Raw genomic sequence first — 19,917 nt, forward strand, 5'->3', positions numbered from 1 at the left:
AACTGTTACTTACACTCGCTCTGCTGCTTCCTGGCACCGTGTCACCACTAAGGTGACTGCTCCTTCCCACATCCATCCTTGGCTTTTTCCTGACACCGACGTCTGCCTCTTGTTTCTCAACTTTCACTTGAACTTCCAGCCCCAGCTCTGCACTCTTGAGTAGCTCTTCCAATAATTCCTCTTCTATGGCCGAATCAACCTCTTTCCTTTTGTTTGGTCTAAGACATTCTGTGGAAAACGATTTAGTGGCAGGAGTCGTCTCATTGAGTTTCATGTCTCTGTCACCCACAAGTGAGCTACCTGCTTCCTTGTCCACAAGCTCACTCTGAGAAGGATGCTCCTTGCTTTTCCACAGTGAGGGGGCAGCAGGTTGCGTTTGTTCTAAGAGAGAACAAGACAGGTCCATTCTTGACGATTTGGATGAAGACATTTCTGGATTTTCTTCATCCCTTTCCCTTAGGTTTGAAAAGAAAACAAAATGAGAGACAGGAATTTCGTTTAATTTCTCAGTCTTTGGTACTCACTCCTGACTATCGAGGGTATTACTGGAAATCAGCCTTTAGAACGATATGTGCGTCATGATTTCTACTCTGCTGACAGGACTGATGCAGCCTGTGGTTACAGCACAGGAGAGCCCTGTCCTCTGCTAACGCATCAGCAGAGATAAATCAGTGTGAAAAGAGAACTACATAGACACACCCAGGACCCACTGACCTCTGCTAATGTATCATCAGAGATAAATCAGTGTGAAAGAGAACTACATAGACACACCCAGGACCCACTGGCAAAGGCAGCAGCTTATTCAGCAGTGTAGGAAATTCATGGGCAACTAAAATTATATCTGGGACTGTAATCTGATGGGCTAATGAGAGCTGGTATCAAAAAATTAAGCCAAACAGGCTAAATCTAGAGGCTACCACCAACTGAATACTGTAAACACGTGTGCCACGCCAGAAGCACTAAATGCTTTTGTTTAAGAGATTGTACCACAGTCCAGAGGACTCGCATTTGGTCCTCTGCTGTCTAGGTCGCCAAAGACCTGAGTACAGAGCTGGGGGCAAACGGATGGAAGGGGAGATACAGATCTGAGGAGGTAAGGGGGGAATAACTGACGATTGTAAACCACTCTTCTTACCTTGCAAGATACGTTATTATAAAGAGAGAGAGAGAGAGAGAGAGAGAGAGAGAGAGAGACAGAGAGAGACAGAGAGACAGAGAGACAGAGAGAGAGAAATGATTCTGGAACTTGGGTTTGGCTAATCTTTTCTAAAGATGAAAGCACCCAGAAAATAAAGCTAAAGCAGGGGGACATGAAGAAAAACAAAGTACAGTCTGTATAATGGGCCTAGTGAAGGAGATTGGGACAAAATTGAGATTGAATCAGCTCAGAAATAAAACCAAGGGGCCAGCAAGGTAGCTCAGCTGGTAAGGGCCCCAACCCTGAAAGTCTGCAGCTGGTTCAAGGGATCCACATGGTGCAAAGAAAACCGATTCCTACATGTTATCTTCTGACCTTCCTTCTCTCTCTCTCTCTCTCTCTCTCTCTCTCTCTCTCTCTCTCTCTCTCTCTCTCTCTCTCTCTCTCTCTCTCCTCTCCTCTCCTCTCCTCTCCTCTCCTCTCCTCTCCTCCCCTCTCTTTCTCTCTCTCTCTCACACAGAATATAATCTTTAAAAACAGAAATACGAGCTTTCCACAGAAACACTGTTTCTATTTTAACAGACAAAGAAAACACTATCTACGTTATCTATCTGAACATGTCTTTCACAGACACAGTTGGGGAATCATCGACAACTTACCTTTTTTTAGTGCATGGCTGGAAGTAGTTTCTGATGGAGTTCTGTTGCTGCTGAGAAGTCCAATCTTTATTTTTATTAGCAGCAGGGACTTTCACTGGTGAAAGCTGATAGTTTGCATTCTTTTCCCTAAGCAGGGAATTTGGTGCCACATGATTAGTCTTGGAGCTGGATTTGGGGACCTCCTTTATACTACAAGTTCCCTGTGAAGGCAGTCTAACGTTTTGTTCCACTCCACATATCTTTACTTCTTTTGATTTTTCACTCAAAGACATGCTATGAGAAAAGGAAAGAAAGCACAGAATTAGCAGCATTTTCTGAGGAACACAACTTCAGATGATTAGATAATAATTCAACTGTGTCTTCCCAGTCCAAGAATGGGAAGACCTATCTAAGGCCTCAAGGACAACATCACATTCTCCATGCCGTAGCACACTTCTTCAGACATGCACTTGAGAAGTAACTGCCAAGTACACTCACGGCCTTAACCACGCATCCTACTCGAGACTAAACTAGGCAGTAGCCTATTGCATTTAAACTTTTTTTTTTTTTTGGTTTTTCGAGACAGGGTTTCTCTGTAGCTTTGGAGCCTGTCCTGGAACTAGCTCTTGTAAACCAGGCTGGCCTTGAACTCACAGAGATCCGCCTGCCTCTGCCTCCCAAGTGCTGGGATTAAAGGCGTGCGCCACCACCGCCCTGCGCATTTAAACATTTTTAAATTGTTTTCATGTAAGACTGCTATAATGAAATATAGAAAATCAGAAAAACTCCTATTCTTTCAGTATCACACATACCAGTACATTTAAATAACTGTACAGACTGATGAGTCTCTCTAACCAGATGGTGGTCTCTGCTATACAACTTCAGACTACTACTAGAACAATATTTTAAAGACACGCACTATTTTGTAAAATATGATTAACAGACTGAAAACCAAATAAAGCTGTCTTTCAAGCAACTACTAAAAATTAACTGTTTCTTTTACAAGTTCTGCCCAATTAATATAATAGTAAAGTTAAAGACAATCTAACAGTGTTATTAAATATCTCAATAGGAACATGCTTTTGTGTAATATTGAAAATAAGACTTTGAAAACTATCACAGAATACAATATGGTAACCCTTTCTGGGAACCATCAAAATAAAAAGAAACAGAGTTCTTCAAATAAGAGAAACCCCTGAAAAACTACACATAGGGATGAACATGAACTAACTGGATATCCAGGCCAACCTAACATAGCACCTCCCAAATTATGTAGCAGGGCAACCCAGCGCGAGGTTCCTCCAAGCTAGGTTCCTGCTGAGGCCAGTCAGGTTTAACTAGAATTTGATCTTCCTGATAAAGAATCTTGTGGCAAATTCCTCAACTCTATCTATTCTAGGATCCAAGGCCAAGATGTCCTAGCTTGCTTATCTTAGGTTGCTTGCTAGTGCAAACCTCCTGCAGCTGCTGAATGAGATGCCAGAATGTGGTTTTTGCCTTTAAAAGCCCCTTGGTCTAAATGCTCAGGGCTACACTTGGACGGGAATAGTTAATACTTTACAGCTGCCTGGAAAAACGACTTTCAATTGGCTCTACGTTTGGTCTGACTCCCTGTAACAATTATACAGACTAGCATATTTATAATAATACTATCCCTATATTCTAAGACCATCAGAGACCTGAGGCCTGAAACCAAAGATGGTGCTGAATCCTATAAATAGGTTTTGCATGTATATACACCATTACTTTAGACATTAGGATAAAGATTAACAGTAGGAACTAACAAAGCAGAATAACTACGGAGGCTGGAGAGACGGTTCAGTAGTTAAGAAAGCACGGGCTGCTCTTCCAGAGGACCCAGGTTCAGTTGCCAGCACCCATATGGGAGCTCACAACTGTCTATAATTACAATTTCAGTAATCTGACGCACTCGCAGACATACATGTAGGCAAAACTGTCAATGCACATAGAAATAAACTTTAAAAGAATTTAAAAAGATAGAACACTACATACTATAATAAAGTTCCAGGAATGTGGTGTCTCCAAAGAGTCTGACTGCACTGTACCCACCCTTCTTTCGAGACAACACGAAATAATCAGCATGTGGTTACGATGAGGAGCACGAGATGGTTTGGGCACTGTGATACAGCATCAGACAGATGTAAGAATTACGTGAACGTAAGCACTGAAACACTGAGACACTCCATCCAGTAACTACAGCAGCTAGTAGTGACAAACAGCACACACAGTGCGGACCCGCTGCACAAGGGAATCATGTGGATCTAAGGAAGATAACGTGGTACCAGTTCTCGACCTGGGGGTCAGACGACCCTTTCACAGGGGCCACCTAAGACCATCAGAACACAAATATTTACACTATAATTCACAACAGTAGCAAAATTACAGTTATGAAGTGGCAGGAAAATAATTTTCTGGTGGGGGTCACCACACATGAGGAATTGTATCAAAGGCTGAGAGCCGCTGTGCTAAGAGACTTCATCACGCTATTCAGAAGCATGAGATAAACTTAGGAATTTCTAACTCCAGTGATTTTCCACTCCACATTTTTAGTCGATGGTTTACTATGGGTAATTAAAAGTACCACGTAAGGAGGGGCTACTATATTTCAAATTAATTTCAAAGTCACAAACTCTTTCTCTTTTTCAAACACATTGGAAGGAATAGTAAAAACTACCCTACGGAAATAAAAGTACAGTTAGCAGACTCAATCGGATCTGCCACACCACCGCACTCCATCACATGCCATCTATAGCGACTTCGATTCTGCAACAGTGGAGTTACGTGATACAACACAGACCAACAGCTCACAGCTCTGTAAGATTTCCTTGCTGAAAGAACTACAGGCTAATGATCTGATGTCTCAGGGTGTTAAAGCGATTGACCATTTGAGTTATCCTTTGGATCATGTTAATAAAATCGTTTGTTAGTTTCTCTCCCCATTTGTACTGGGTATAAAGCTATGGAAAAATAAACTGGGCGATTTCAATATTCACTGGAATGCCCTCCCTCACTCTTCTGTGGTTTCTGTCTTACTATTTTTCATGAGTCTTCATAGTCTTTACTAATATTTCTAAATTCCCACACCCCTACCCTGGCAAGAGGTATTTTTGTCAAGGCTGGTCAACCAGTTTTCTCTGGCATTCCCTTCTCCCATGCTTTATCTCCAAAATGATGACTTGAGAGTGAGCAACTTCGTGGATCCGCTACTGACTGGTAAAACAAAGACAGTAACACGATAAGAAGGATATTTTACCATGTATCTGCTTGCTCGGATTCTGTGTCAGTCACATATGCAGTCATATTCACCGGAGCACTTGGCATTATCTTTCCATTGACTGACAAGCCTTGGGAAAGGCTTGGTCCCGGAGTAGTTGTTTTCAATTCTGTACATCATGCAAGTGGAAAGGAAAAAACAATCACAATCATTGTATGTAACATGGAAACAATTATAAAACCTCAAGCTGTCTTAGGGGCAAAACGAACTGCTACCTGGCCAGCAAGAGGAGAACAGAGAAGTCAGCCGGGCTAGGACTGCTGCCGGCACCTTGACCGGCTCACACACTCACTCCCTCATGCCTCGTGGGTAACATGATGGCAGGCATGTATACAACTATTGATAAATGCTTACTAATTACAAATCAATTCATGAACACGAAGAGAAAAAGAGAATGGGAAGGAAGAGACTCTCCAGCTCTATTGGCACGAATGAGACTGTGCAGACTGTCACTGCCGTCCACGGCCTAGTTTCTGTATGAAATCACACCCTAGAGAAGGCCCTGATCTGCCCGTCAAAAGCCAAATGCAGGACCAATTTGGCCCAGATTGTTGTAAAATCTCCAATTTTCTCAGCCTTGCCATCTGCTCCCCTCCCTTGGAGACAGGGTCTCAAGGCCCATGCTGGCCTTGAACTCAGTAGTAGCTAAAGCTTTGAATTCTTTTTTTCCTGCCTCTGCCTGGGAACGCTGCAATTTCAGACTTGAACACCTTACTTGGTGGCTTCCTAAAAAGCCTCACGATGAGCTTCAACTTTAGTAATTTCAGAGTTACAGAAGAGCTAAGCCATGCGTTCAGGTTCCTCACACACCCAGGATCACGTACTGTTAGCTGCTTCCATTCACGTAACACAGGGGGTCTCAACCTGTGGGTCGTGACCCCTCTGGGGGTGGAGTGGCCCTTTTACGGGGTCACATATCAGATGTTTACGTTATGATTCATAACAGTAGTAAAATTACAGCTCTGAGGTAGCAATGAAAATGATGTTATGGCTGTGGTCAGCACACATGGACAACTGCTGAAATGAGTGAACCAACACTAATAACACTTAACACCACTCCTAAAGCTTCCGGATTATGTCTAATGCTTATTTACTCTTTTTCCACTACAGGACACTTGCTCTGTTTACCTGCTGGCTTTTATAGTGTCTGTATTTATTCACTGTTGAGGGCGGAGCTCGGTACCTTATACCTGCTCGGAAGCACCCGACCTCTGAGCTGCAGTACCAGCTCTACCCTTTGCCTTTCAATCCAAAGATTCAAGGACCTCTAAGGCCTTTTCACACATAAACTGCAAACAAAAAAAGTTTGTTGGTTCACACTGCCAAGATAACCTTGTAAACTAGTAACCTAAGCTAAAAAAGTGTTCTGTAAAGGCGTCAGGAAGAGGTAAGAGCTGAAGGAGAGCGGCTGTGGCCAGACTGTCCAGGAGCCAGACTGAGATTAGAGGAGGCTTCTGTTCACAATGAGAGGTGGGTGAGTATTCAGAAAAACCAGAGTGCTGATGCTATTCGGGCAGTGAGGTGTGAGCCACACTGACCATCTGGAGGAGAATCATCACCACCATAGACCCCCAGAGGTCTGTGCAGACATAAACCAGGGCTGTGGCTGCAGACAGGAAGGAGGAGGGTGAGTTTCCCATCTGAGAAGTGAGACATGGGATGGAAATGAGGTTGACGAAACTTGCAGGCCAAGCGTCTCCTCACACACGAGCTCTAGACCAGCTCTTCCCCAGACATTCATACCCAGCGGCTCGAGGTCAGTATAGAAATGCAAGTTTACAACCAAAGCACGCAGCTGCCTTGGCCACGTCCCAGAATATTGTAAGCTAAGGAATTCAAATATAGTAAAAACTACTTCTATAGTGTATACATAGTTGAGAATCTGGGCTCTAAATAGGAACAAAGACGGATGCCACCAACAGGGGCTAGGATTAAGAGAGGCTACTGACTTAGATGCAGTTCTGTTTCCATGTTTATTGTTCATGTCTTCAACTATTGATGTTTGGTCCCCGCCCTCATAATAGCAACAAAACAAACAGCCCACGCTATTTCTAAAATGTTGGACAGATTTTTTTATCTTATTTTTTATTTTATGGGCATTGGTGTTTAACTTGTATGTGTGTCTATATGAGGGTGCTGGATTCCCTGGAACTGGAGTTATGTGGGTGCTGGGAATTGAACCTGGGTCCTCTGGAAGAGCAGCAGTGTTAACAGCTGAGCATCATTCTAGCTCCCAGATTTCTAAGCGGTAGGAAGGAACAGCCTCTCCAAAAATGTGATAGTTAGGTATCTAAGCTAGTTTTCTTGTTAAAAGGATGAAGAGTAGTCTCTAGGCTATAATCTAAAGATAAACTCTGGGAATTTCAGTCATAAACGTTAGGAAAATATTATTCATAATACAACTTAAGCAGAAGAAATCATGTGACTATTTAAAACTTCCCGAGCACTTCACTCTGTGTTCTTGGAAGCAAACCTACTTCCAAGTCAGAAACAAGCAGTGCAGGGGAAAACCACAACAGCTGCAACCCAAGAGTCGGTCGGCATGGGCTGTGTGGTGTGAACTCGGATTAAAGGGCTAACTTCTCTATAAGTCAGTGCCTGTTCACTCACTAATGAACCAGCAACTACAGCAGCACCCAGTACTACGGCAGAACTATGTATCAACTGAGTAAATGAACAAATATATAAATAGGTGAGTTTTGAAAGAAGGAATGGTTACACCTCACAAGCATAATAGTAAAGTACACATATAAACAAATACATACATTTGTAGATTTTCTAAACAATCAATAAAATGCCTTATTTACCTGTACAAGGCTGGCCCTGAGGATTACAGTAATTTTCTGTAGTCATAAAAATAACAGCCAATCCAATTTCTGCTTCAGGAATAGACCTAAGACCATGTCTATGAGAAGAAAATAGTTTAAATATAGTAATATATGAAAACTAACAACTTTCATTAATAGAATATCAAGCTTGACAAATCTATTTTTCTTCCCAAAGAGACACTAAAATTCTATGGTATGGACAGACTTGAAAAGTAGACAGTATTTTTAAATTCCTCCCTAGGGCAGTATTGTGGACAATCCCTCATCCTCCAGCAACTCAGCTACATCATCAATTGGATGAGGGCTAGAGCAGAGGAGAGGTCTTCTCAGTTCTACACTGCTATGGTAATTTTCAGAACGAGCACACAGTACTATCTAGAAAGACAACAGAACAGACCTTCATATAGAAATTTACAACTACACTGACCCTATAGAAAGGCAGCAAGAAGGTGGGGGCTACAATCCCCATCCATAAGCTCACCTCCAGCTAACATAAGGTTAGCACACTAGTCATACGAGTTTCTGGCTGTGCCTCACTGACCAGCCTCACTCAGTGACTCCAGTGATCCCCCCTCCCACTGAGAGTCCTAGGCTGACACAGACTACTTCACGCAGGAGTCTTATGGGGACTTTTATCTGCTATATTCTACAATATGAATGATTTTATGAAACAGAATACTTAGTATAATTTTTAAAAATATTATATAGACACTGTAGCTTAAATCTTAAGCTACAAAGCATCTTTTAAAACTCAATGAAGAGTTGTTTCAAATGGCTGTGGTAGTTTGAATTATGTGACATGTTTTCTGAATTTAGAATTCTATTGCACTATGATTATAACAACATTGCAGTGAAAATAAGATTTTGGCGCCCCAAGAGATGTCTTAGCAGTTAAGACCATCCTTCCCTCTACTCTCTCCATGCAATCAGGGCAGGATTAGCTACAACTGGCTGGAGGGGTGGCTACTCAGCTGAGGGTCCAGAGAACCTCCCCATACCTCCTTCTATGAGTAAAGACCAGCAGCTACAGTGTGGTGTGGTAGCACATGTCTTTACTCCCAGCACTCTAGAGACAGAGCTCTTTGAGTCTGAGGTCAGACAGCCAGAGCTATATATAGCTATATAGTGAGACCCTGTCTCAAAATAAAACAAAATGCAAGAAAAATTTAAAAATGAAAAAAGGGGAAAAAAAGGAAGCAAATTCTATAAATTCTATTCAAGGAGCAAAAGGCAGAAAATACCTAGCTAAGATTATAAAGATATTCCACCCTCTAGCACCCCAAATGGCAAACCTTGTAGACACAGTTACATTAACTGGGCTGCATATAAATGTACCTGAATTCCTAACCAGTGAAGAATGATGACGTACCTTTGAAGCACATCCATTACCAAATGAACCCATTTTTTCTGGGAGTCAGCAATTATGATTTGTGTATTTGTTATTCCTATGTCGACAACACAAGTTCCAGGAGCCGAAAAGAAACTCTCTTCCTCTTCATTTTCTTCTGCCATCAACCTGGCTTCCCCGCCTCCAAAAACAACTGCTGAACTTAATTTCTTATGCTGGAAACAGAAGAAGGATTGAACCAAGCCAAGGGTCAGCTGCAGTGAGGCTTCGGAGCACATTCTCACTAGGTACAAACTGGACTTGGGAATTCAAAGACAAGAATTCATCCTACTTCCGAGTGGCAATCTGAGCTTCCACTCTGGAAAGCCTGGCTCAGTACCCCATCTCTAGCCCACACATCACTACAGTTTTCTCATCACGCAGATCATGGAGGGCTGGCTCACCTGCACGATTTTGCCACTGCATCATAAACTCCTGAAATCCACTTTTTGGAACACAAAAGACATTGCACACATGTTCTCTTAGCTAAACCAGCGAGGACTTACATGTTTTCTGTCCTTCCCACTACAGCACTCACACCGACTACATGGGCCAATTAGGCAGTGTTCGGAGACACCCAAATCAGATACATGCGCAAGCAGGCTTTGGCGTGCTCACAGCTCTTTATCTTATTTCACACATCTACATAAAACCCACAAATAAAAAGCCCTAACAGCTGTCAATAAAAATACTAGTGTGGTGGCTGGACCGATGCCCAAGTGACTCACTGGATGCTCTCGCGAAGGACCTGGGTTCAGTTTCCAGTAGCCACACGGTGGTAACTAAAACTGTCTAACTCTAGTTCCAGGGCATGATGCCCTTGTCTGATCTCCCCAGGTACAAGGCATGCATGAGATGCACATGCAGACAAAACACCCATACACAAAAAAAAATACACTTTAAAAAAAAAAAGAAAACTAATGTATCCAAGCTTTAAAATTACCTGTTTGGCATTTAAAAATACAAATGTCTTCCCTTTGAAGATTTGTTTTCTCTCCTGTCGTCCTGACAGATCAACACTTTTACTTCCGATAGCTGGTTCATCAATGGGTGGGTAAAAACTGTAAGAATAATTAAAATATACTCTAATTATATGCTCTTCTGTATGTTTACTATTGAATTTGTGAATGAGGTGACTGCCTGGAACCAAAAAGGTTTAATTTCACTATGACTTAAGCCAGGCACAAGGATCTATGTCTTTATCCCCAGGAAGCAGAAACAGAGGATCAGGGCAAGTTCAGGGCTAGCCTGGCCTACATGATGAGCTAGAGTAACTGACAGAACACAGTACATGAGTGACCTGCCAGGGCAACAAGGTGAGATCCTGTCATTACAAAAAAAAAAAAAAAAAAGGCAAAAAACCCAAGAAGAAGTAAACAAAAACCACTATTTTGAGGGGTTTGGTTTTGTTTTGTATTTTCTCAGTAAAGTTTTATCTGAAACAAAAATACCAAAGGTATCTAAATGCCTTTTCCTAAAATAAGATATGGTTGCAAGCATTCTAGCAAAATGCCTCTGTATTTTCTTAACTACACCAAGGGAGATGACCGCAACAAGACACACGTTAAGCAAGAATGAAGCTACAGGTTGTTTTTGGCCGATTTCTTCTTATCCTAGGCCTGGAGAGTGTAGAGAAGGCACAAGGCCTTGTGTGCTCAGGGTAAGGAGGGGTGCGTGTGTGAACCCACAGCCAGGGGCCAGCAAGCATGCTCCACCTCGCCTCCCATGCTCTCACTGCAAACATTACACAGCCATTTCTGTGTCTCTGCACAGCCAGCAAATTACAGATGAACGCCAGAGATCCGTGGAGACTCTCCCAACAGTGAGACTTGTTTGAAATAAAATAATCGAGACAACATGTCACAACATGAGAGTTCTGTACACATTGAACGAGAACTCCCTCCTCTTTTACTTATGTTCAGACACACACAATGTAGACTCTCCTGTTTGAATATACAGGATACACTTCAACAGCTTTTACAACACCAGGTCTTCTAGAAACGACTTCATCTGTCCCCGTACATCAGGTACATGTGGTGGTGACTGTCCTACCCCATTTCGGGATAACCTGAAAAATGCAGGTCTAAGTGCACTAAACAGGACAGCACTTGAGGTCTAGTAACACCATAGCATGCCCTGATTTAAATTCAGAGCTAGGCATGGTTTTCCAGAACTAAAAAAGTGTTTATGACATAAAGAGTCACTATAGTTCATTATCTCTTTTATATTCATTTCTATTAATAATGTTTTTAAAAAATTTATGTTTATGAGAGTTTGCTTGCATATGTATATGTTGGTATACTATGTGTAGACCTCAACTAGAGCTACAGACAGTTGTGAATTCACTATCTAGGTGCTGGAACGAAACCTATGAAAAAAGGTCACCCATCCTCAACGATCACAATTTATATTACTACAGAGTATCACTACACAGCATATAAATTTCCTAAGGTGGTTGTTCAGAACTGACAGAATATGAAAAGCACAGAAATTAAGACTATGAATCTACTCGGATATTTGAGAGTTAACAACGACAAACATTTCTTTTCGGCAAGCGCTTCTTTCAGACAGCCTGCTTGGACCTTAAACGCGGTGCGCTATTACTAAGCACGAGTCACCCCATACTCAGGTGACAGGGTTTCACCACGCAGGCCAGGCTGGCTGGGAATTTGCTACCCTTCTGCCATAGCGTCCGGCCGATGCTGGGGCTACCAGCAAGAGCCTCCTCACCCAGCTTAGCAGCATGTTTGAAAAGAGGTAACGAAGACCACAGCCCTGGTCTCTGTGGCTGCAGGAGTCTTGCTGTACAACAACACTTTTAGGCTTCTTCTCTGATGACGTCATGACTGTCACGTGTGCTCTCCTGACCACGCCTCAGGGTCACTCATTGCCCTTACACTTTGATATTTAAAAATAATAATTATATAAGTGTCAATAATAGCACTTATGTAAGATTTGTTCCAAGGCAACAGAAAACATCTGATATGGAATTAATATAAATAAAAGCAATGCCTACTTATTTCTATGTTATATTTTATCAAATTTAACATAGTTATATACCTTTCAATTTCTGGAGGCTGTTTCTTGGACTCAACTGCTTTGAGAAATTCAGAAAAGTATTCTGGCTTTACAATTGGACGTCCACATATGAGGGCACATATAGTCTAAAACAGAAAAATCACATGTAACTATAAATACATATATTCATACAATAGCTTACTTACTTAAAAGGAAGCTGTAGGTTATAAACTACAAAGAGGAGGTTCTATGTTTTCGTAGAGCCACCTTTTCCTATCAAAGTCCTGACTTTATAAAGGAGGCACCATCTAAAGCACAAGTCAGCACTTGGTCGCACCTTAGGTTAGGACGTAGCAGGCACATTTACAAAGCCCTCCGTCACGGCTGTGACTCTGCTGGCGGGACTCAGTGAGGTAATACTGAACTACGCCAACTCTCTAGTCTTTGTGAGCAGACTCTTCCTTCCGTAAGAGCAGTGTGAGGCACAGGTGGTGAGGGAAGGAGGAAGGGGACCTGACGGAGGAGACGTGAGGTGCTGACCTTCTAGAGTGGCAAGCACTTCAGTCTGTTTTCGACTGCATGCAGGATCTATGCAATCAAATGAATTTCACAGTAAAGGATAACATAAAAACCTTTCTAAAATACCAAATCAAACTGTGAAATATTATTCAGTGTACTTTTGCTTCTGAAACAACAAACAGTGAAAAGCCACAACGGGGTGGACATACATGAGTCTATAGCTGTTCTGACAATAGTACATCACTTCGGCGAGCTCGAGCCAACAGAACTGATTTCACACAAAGATTCGAACCTACTTTAATGGTGACTTTAACTGACGCCATGACAAGGTGAGTGCATTCTTCTGTCCAGCTATTTGTAGTGAGTCCTCCGAGCTGTAATACAGCTTGATTTAAATCAGTTTTCCTGGGGATGTCTAAACAAGAAGAGCACACAACCAAAGGTTCGTACTCCACTCTGCAAAGAAAAATAAGTTACATAAGGTTAGATCGTAATTCTGGGGACAGCAACTTACAGGATTCAAAAATATCAGTCATTTTAATTTTAATGCATTTTTTCCTAAGAAACTATCATTTCTTAAGTCTCAAATCCTAATGAAGAAAAAGCAATGACCAAAAATTAGCATTACATGTCACCTATGAGACTCAAACAATTGACCTACCCTACGACTCTGAGCCCACACCAACTCATCTAGTTACGGCAGTTTAATTCATCACCCAGAAAACCTCTTCTAGAATTTCAAATAAAGCTGTGACTTCCACATTAGCTTTGGAAGTTCTTACCTGAATTTGCTTTCAAACACCCCAAAGGTAACTCTGTCTCCTGTCTTCAAAGTGCAGGGAAGGCCATTCTGCATTTTTTCCTCATTAACAAAGGTTCCATACTTTGAATTATCTTTTATTGTTAATGTAGGAATTTCATCTGTTTGACTCTGGAAAAAAAAAATCAACAAATGATTTAAAGTCTTTAACTACTTCGTAATTACAGGGCAGAGCTCACAAGATCTGTAACTTTCTGGGTAAGCAAAAACTAAGTAGATGGGGCTGTCTTCAGGGAATGATCACTCAACTAACAATTCTTATTGTCCCTTAGACTGCTTCTGAAAGCCAAGAAGTACTAACAGCGTGGATTTCCCTAGCCACTCAGTTCATTCTCCTGAGGCTTTGTTTGTTTGGTACAGTCTGTTTTGTGTTTAAAAGACGAGGTGTATCCTCCCCTATATATATACTTTTAAATACAATCAAAATCATACCATTAAAAACTAACCCAATGAGAATATAAGGTTAAAAGCTAGAGTTTCTGGCTGAATGTAAGTATTTTACTTTTTTCTAGAGGAGTTTCAATAATAAACATTTTCTCTACTCCTAAAAGAACAGACTTAAAACCTGAATTTCTGAGCAGCTAGCATTTACACATATGCAGGCTGCACAAAACAGTGGCTTTTCTTAGGCTACAAACACAAATATAAGTCCTGACAGTCAGGTAAGCCCACTTCCACACCTGTGGGTGTGATAAAACACACCCAGAGCACAAGACAGTTACTTTCCCTAGTAAGACATATCAATCCCCACCCTAAAATACATGAAGTCCTTTAAAGCTGTATTCTCAGAACTGACACACGACCAAGGCGAACCACTTGGTAAAGGCCCTACAGTTGGATCTGAGTGTCTTCCAAAGACCCATATGCTAAAGGCTTAGCTGCCACTGGTGGGGCAGGGGAAGGAAGCTGGGTCTGTGAAAGTGTGCACTGGACAGAGTTCTCGGACTCCACCTTTGCCCAGCTTGCTTCTTGGCTGCCAGCAGGGAAGCAGCCTCTATCGCGTGTTCCGGGATGTACGGCATGGACCACAGATCAAATACGACTCGGCGAAGAGATCACAGATGGAAATCCTGAGCAACAGTGGACCTTCAGCATTTCATCACCGCGAGAAAAGACAAACCCAATGTTTCCTAACGCCTTTTCTGAATTTCAAAATCACCTAAAGAAAAGGAAACTATTCTAATAGAATCACTGCTACTTATGTGTGGGTTCTCCTGCTGTTTTCATTTTACCCAGACAGACAGGATTTCTAATCTGCTTACAAGACAGTAAAATAAAGCCAGCAGCATACCAAGCCGGCTGCAGGGAAGTTTACTCTTAGCACAGCATGGCTCCGACTGATCGACTGATCGTTCTCTATTAGAATGGCACAGTTTTTCCTTCCAACAATGTACTCTATGCCAGCCAAAAGTCTGCATGGTTCTCCTGAAGAAAAACAAAAATCAACAAATTTAAGGTACACACACACACATTTTCAAGGTACGTGACAAAATGTAGAGGTATTACAAATAAATCACACTTCTGCTATATAAATGCTAAGCAACTGAGCATAATGTATTACATACATATATGCATACACATCAAATTGGTTTTTTTTTTAATTTTTTTTCCTGGGTTTACTTCTTGCATTTTGCCTGTCTGAATGAGTGCACATCACGTACTGGGGCCCCTGCAAGCTCCGCAGCTGGCAGCAGAGGATCCACAGACAGCCAAGAATAAAACTCTGTGCACATGACTTAGTTACCCAGTGCTGGTTCAAACGTCTGGAGCCTGACACCAGGCAGTTTATTTTATCCATATTTAGGCACAGCACAATTTTAGGAAAATGTTTCCTGGTAACAAATTAGTTTAGGGTATACAACAAAGCTTAAGACAAGTTTGCACTGAAACTCTTTACAAAGTGCATATGGCTTCTTCCACAAAGATGGGCTCACTTAACTCAGGGATTGTTCAAGATAAGGGTCTATCTAGTGAGAATCACTAAGGTAACCATAACATTTGGGGGAGTCGGGACTGGCCCTAAGATAACACAGGCGTCACACAGGCTGTTGTAAAGTACACGTGACATCTCCCATAAGGGTCGTTTGATGGACTGGAAGGCAATGCTTAACATGTAGGGGGAAAATTCTGAGATAAACAACAAACGTGATAGTCTGGGGGACTTGGGTGACGCCTGGCACTGCAGAGGGCGAAAGATCACCGTGGTGACTACATCCTTTCCCAGCATTCCAGGCGGCAGACAGGCAAACATCTCCTTCCTCCGAGGAGACACGCCCGTGTGTTTAACGTCCCTAGTGCGTGTCTCTCAATCTCATACGTGCTTGGTGCTCCTGTCAATCATAAGAGGGCATCAGATCCCCAGGATCTGGAGTTAGAGATGGTCATGAGACACCATGTGGATGCTGGAAACTGAACCTGGGTTCTGTGCAAGAGCAACGAAAGGTCTTGGCTGCTGGGCCATCTCTCTAGCCCCATGTGATTTTTTTCTAATAAATCTTCACTGAAGGATAGATACATAATGTTATCTAAATACACGGAAGCCTTTATCATTTTGCAAATGAAAAAAAATACCAAATACTCCCTCCAACATAACATAGATTTAGTGTATTATAAAACAAATTCACACTACTGATTTTGGAGTTGATTAAGTTATCTTAAAACTTTACTAGAAAAATACCATAAAAATAAAGCAGGACATGGACAAGTCTGTTCGACTTTAAACCTAGCACAAAGGAGGCAGAGCCTGACAGATCTCTGTGCGTTTAAAGTCAGGCAGCTGATATAGTTGAGACCCTTTCCTAATTAAAAAAAAAGGGGGGAGGGCTAGTAAGAAAAAAGATTATCAAAAATACTTTATTTTATTACGTGTATGAGCACTCGCCTGGATGTCTGTCTGTGTAGCATGTGTATTCAGTACTCACAGAGGCCATGGGATGGTGTCAGATGATAGACTGTTCAATCAAACACAGATCCTCAGGAAGGGCTAAAATTCAATCCTATTAAAGGAATCTGCCCTACCGCATTCCAAAATATGCCAAAAATCTATAAATAGTAATTAAAAGATGTTTCAATGGACCAGGAAAAAAAAACAACACAGATTGGTATAATTAAGATCAGATTAGATGCAACTACACATTTAGGAGATTTTTGCTTTACTGTTAGCAGTAGTATTTCAGCAGTAGTAAATCAGCGTGAGTTCGAAGCCAGTCTGATCTACAAAGTGAGTTCTAGGACAGCCAGGGCTGTCACACAGAGAAACCCTATGGGGAAAAATTAAAAACCAACCAACAAACAAAACACTTGTAATCTCTAAATGCTGGAGTAATAGCATGTGGGAATTGGGAGCATGGACTTCTCTTAGAGAACGGTGGCATATTATCACAACTAAACAAACAGGAACCATCCAGTAGGACCCTGGCATCCGTTATAAACAGCCCGAGTTATATCTTGTCAATGAGATTTGGGTTCGTTTTATTTTGTTTTGGGGAGGAAGTCTCAGTATGTTGCCCAGGCTGTCCTCAAACTCAATCTATCCCAGCCTTAGCTCCGGGAATTGGGATTACAGGCAGGCACCATTACACTCATTTTACGAGAGATTAACCTGGACAGTCTCAAGGACAGAAAACATTCTGCTAGTTTATGAAACAACACAAAGGTGACCAACTGATTTGAAAACCAATCCCTTAGCTCCCGTCAGATGCTGAGATGCACCTCTGCCAATGCTTCTAAAAGCATATTTATTCGGCTATCCTGTTAATAAAGGGTTAAAGCTGCCTGGGTGGATACCCAACTACAGCCCACAAACACATTTTTCTAACAGATGGTGAGGTATCAGCCAGTCACACCAACCTATCAGAAGGCAGCCTTGGGCTATAAACCCCTCCTTATCCACCCAAGTAGGGCGACTGCTGAAGTCAAATTCAGGGAAGGTGTTTTTCTAAGTTATGTTCATTTTCTGTCTACAAACTATTGCTTGACCAGGGTGCTGTGTGGAGTTCCGTGAAGCTCTGCGGGTCAAGGCCTCAAGCTTGAATGTGTCAGGTTGTTTATCCGTTTTGTGACGCTATCTCTTGCAGCTCAGCAGGCCTCTAACCCTGTAGCTGAGGGCAGAGAACCTTTAACTCCCGATCCTCCTTCCTCCACCTCCCAAGTGTGGGATTGCAGGCCTGCGCCACCGCGTCCAGAAAATTCCTGTCATCTCACAGCAACCCACCGACCCAGCTAGGCTCAGGCTAACTACTCAGAGTCCTGCTCGCTCACCCACATAAATCTGTGTTCTATCTTTGCAAGGTGGCCAACGCACAGGGACCATCCTTCTGCCTGTATATTTCCCTTTATGCTGTCAGCAAACTTCCTCCTCACTAACTTCCCTGTTAACAAAATCCAACCGCGGACAAGGGCTCACCTTTCCGTCAACTAATAATGACTATATATGGCGACAACCACTTAGCACGCGATAACATTTTCGTTGCGCAAAAATGGGCGGGTGGAGGTTTTTTTCCATTGCCCTGAGAGTCTGGGGTGCAATGATGAAGTAAAACTTTAAAGCGGTCCCGGGTCGTCACGTGATTCTCCACAGCGTGCACCCGACCGGGTCTTCGGTCCCCACCCTTGCGTTTCCCGTCAGGGCTTCCGTTCCGCCCCCGGCTCGCAGCCGAGCTGGAGCGGGTCTCAACGGGCAGCGCACACTGTACCGCCCGGCCCATTCGGGGCGCCCTGCCTGGATTCCAGCGCTCGGCTCTCAGCGGCCGGCCGGGCTCCCCGAGTCCCCGGAGCCTCGCCACCACCGGAAGGAGAGCCGGACGGACCGGAAGTGCGCCCCGGCGCGGCCCCCCGCCCCCAACTCCCTGCAGCAGCTCCCGGGAAGAGCTTCCCCCGCCGCCTACCTGCAGCCCCGCTAGCGGCGGGGAGCAGCTTCCACATGGGTCCGACGCCTCGGAGCCCCGCCACGCGCCACGCCAACCGCGGCTGTCCGGCGTGCGCGGTCACCGAGCTGCAGCGGCGCGGGCTCCGGGACGTGCGCGCTCCCAGGACTCCGCCAAGTTCCTCGGAAGCGCGGGAAGGAGGCGCGAGTGAGCCGCCCGCGCCGCGCGCCACCTGCTGGTCGCTGGGAGCAGTGCAGCGCGGAAAGTGTCCTGTTAAAAGGAGTGTGACTATGACGCCCTAATCCACAAACTATAACAGTGTTTAAAAATCTCCGAACTAACGCGAATTTTAAGCTAGAGTCATTAAAGTACTGTTTGGTTATATTATTTCCCTGTATTTAAAATGTCTTTATTTGCATCATTTGTGGCAGGATCGGTTAAAATGAAGACCTCATGCCAAAGCCAACTTTTTGTTTAACCTTTTCCAGTGCACATTATGCCAGAAACATAAGTTTGTGTCTTTTCACAATGTCATAATTTACTGAATAATAATAAATCAACAAGCTACACGGATATCTGACTGTAATTTGCCTAGTCCCAATTTTCCTTAATAGCTGGTCATTGTAAAAAAAAATTTTTCTTATTCCAGCTGTAATTTGTAGTGGCATTTCAAAAGACTGCCTGAAGATCTGAGAATAAAACAGTCCCACTGGTCAGCCTTGCAGGCCAGGTTATGGTAACATACACCTTTAATCGCAGTAACCATAGAAATTGGGTGGTGCAAGCCTTTAATCCCAGTGGTGCACACCTTTAATCCTAGCCCTAGAGAGAGGATTATAAAACGGAAGGTGAGGGGAGAGAGCTCTCACACAGTCTCATTCTGAGATTCCTGGAGGCAGGGTCACCATTTTCCATCTGAGGTCAAGGTAAGAGCCAATGACTGACAGCTTTACTTTTCGGGTCTTCAGGTTGAACTGCAGTTTCTGACCCTGAACTTTTATTAATCGTGCCTCAGTAATTGCTAATAATAACTTTGGGATCACACATTGCACATCATATAGTAAGTGTGTGTGTGTGTGTGTGTGTGTGTGTGTGTAGATGAAAGGATGATTGTAAAGGAGTTTGAGACTGTAGCAGAGAGGTCAAAGGACTTTGAAATCAAAGTACAGGGCTGATACAGATGCAAGCAGAGTAGACGCAGTTCTTGCCTAATATGCACAAAGCATGGTTGGGATCTTCAGCAGCAATAAATACATAAATAGAACAGTAATCTTTCCATGTAGTGTAACTGACTTTTAGATTACATATGGTATATAACAAAATGTCAATGCTATTTCCACAGTTGTCCAGTACTATTATTTTACAGAATAAGAATATAAATCTCTACATATTCAGCAGAAATACTTTTT

General features: G+C 42.8%; 1 protein-coding gene across 2 annotated transcripts in view; it reads right to left on the reverse strand.

The window, feature by feature from the left end:
- Nbn (nibrin) overlaps positions 1 to 18,710 on the reverse strand; it is a 27,649-nt gene extending 8,939 nt beyond the window's left edge. The window contains exons 1-11 of one of the 2 annotated variants that reach the window (XM_075966920.1): positions 18,530 to 18,710; positions 14,935 to 15,068; positions 13,606 to 13,754; positions 13,120 to 13,279; positions 12,347 to 12,450; positions 10,230 to 10,347; positions 9,269 to 9,462; positions 7,879 to 7,976; positions 5,051 to 5,180; positions 1,798 to 2,070; positions 14 to 455 (exon numbers count right to left, since the gene is read on the reverse strand). In XM_075966920.1, the coding sequence (XP_075823035.1) occupies positions 14 to 455; positions 1,798 to 2,070; positions 5,051 to 5,180; positions 7,879 to 7,976; positions 9,269 to 9,462; positions 10,230 to 10,347; positions 12,347 to 12,450; positions 13,120 to 13,279; positions 13,606 to 13,754; positions 14,935 to 15,068; positions 18,530 to 18,566 (1,839 nt within the window). In that variant the 5' untranslated portion in view covers positions 18,567 to 18,710. Of the gene's footprint in view, positions 1 to 13; positions 456 to 1,797; positions 2,071 to 5,050; positions 5,181 to 7,878; positions 7,977 to 9,268; positions 9,463 to 10,229; positions 10,348 to 12,346; positions 12,451 to 13,119; positions 13,280 to 13,605; positions 13,755 to 14,934; positions 15,069 to 18,048; positions 18,424 to 18,529 lie in introns of those variants that run through there. The other variant, XM_075966921.1, reaches the window with a different exon arrangement.
- Between the last annotated feature and the right edge of the window lie 1,207 nt (positions 18,711 to 19,917).

The sequence above is a fragment of the Microtus pennsylvanicus genome, chromosome 3, assembly GCF_037038515.1.
Source record: "Microtus pennsylvanicus isolate mMicPen1 chromosome 3, mMicPen1.hap1, whole genome shotgun sequence".
Classification (NCBI taxonomy): Eukaryota; Metazoa; Chordata; class Mammalia; order Rodentia; family Cricetidae; genus Microtus; species Microtus pennsylvanicus.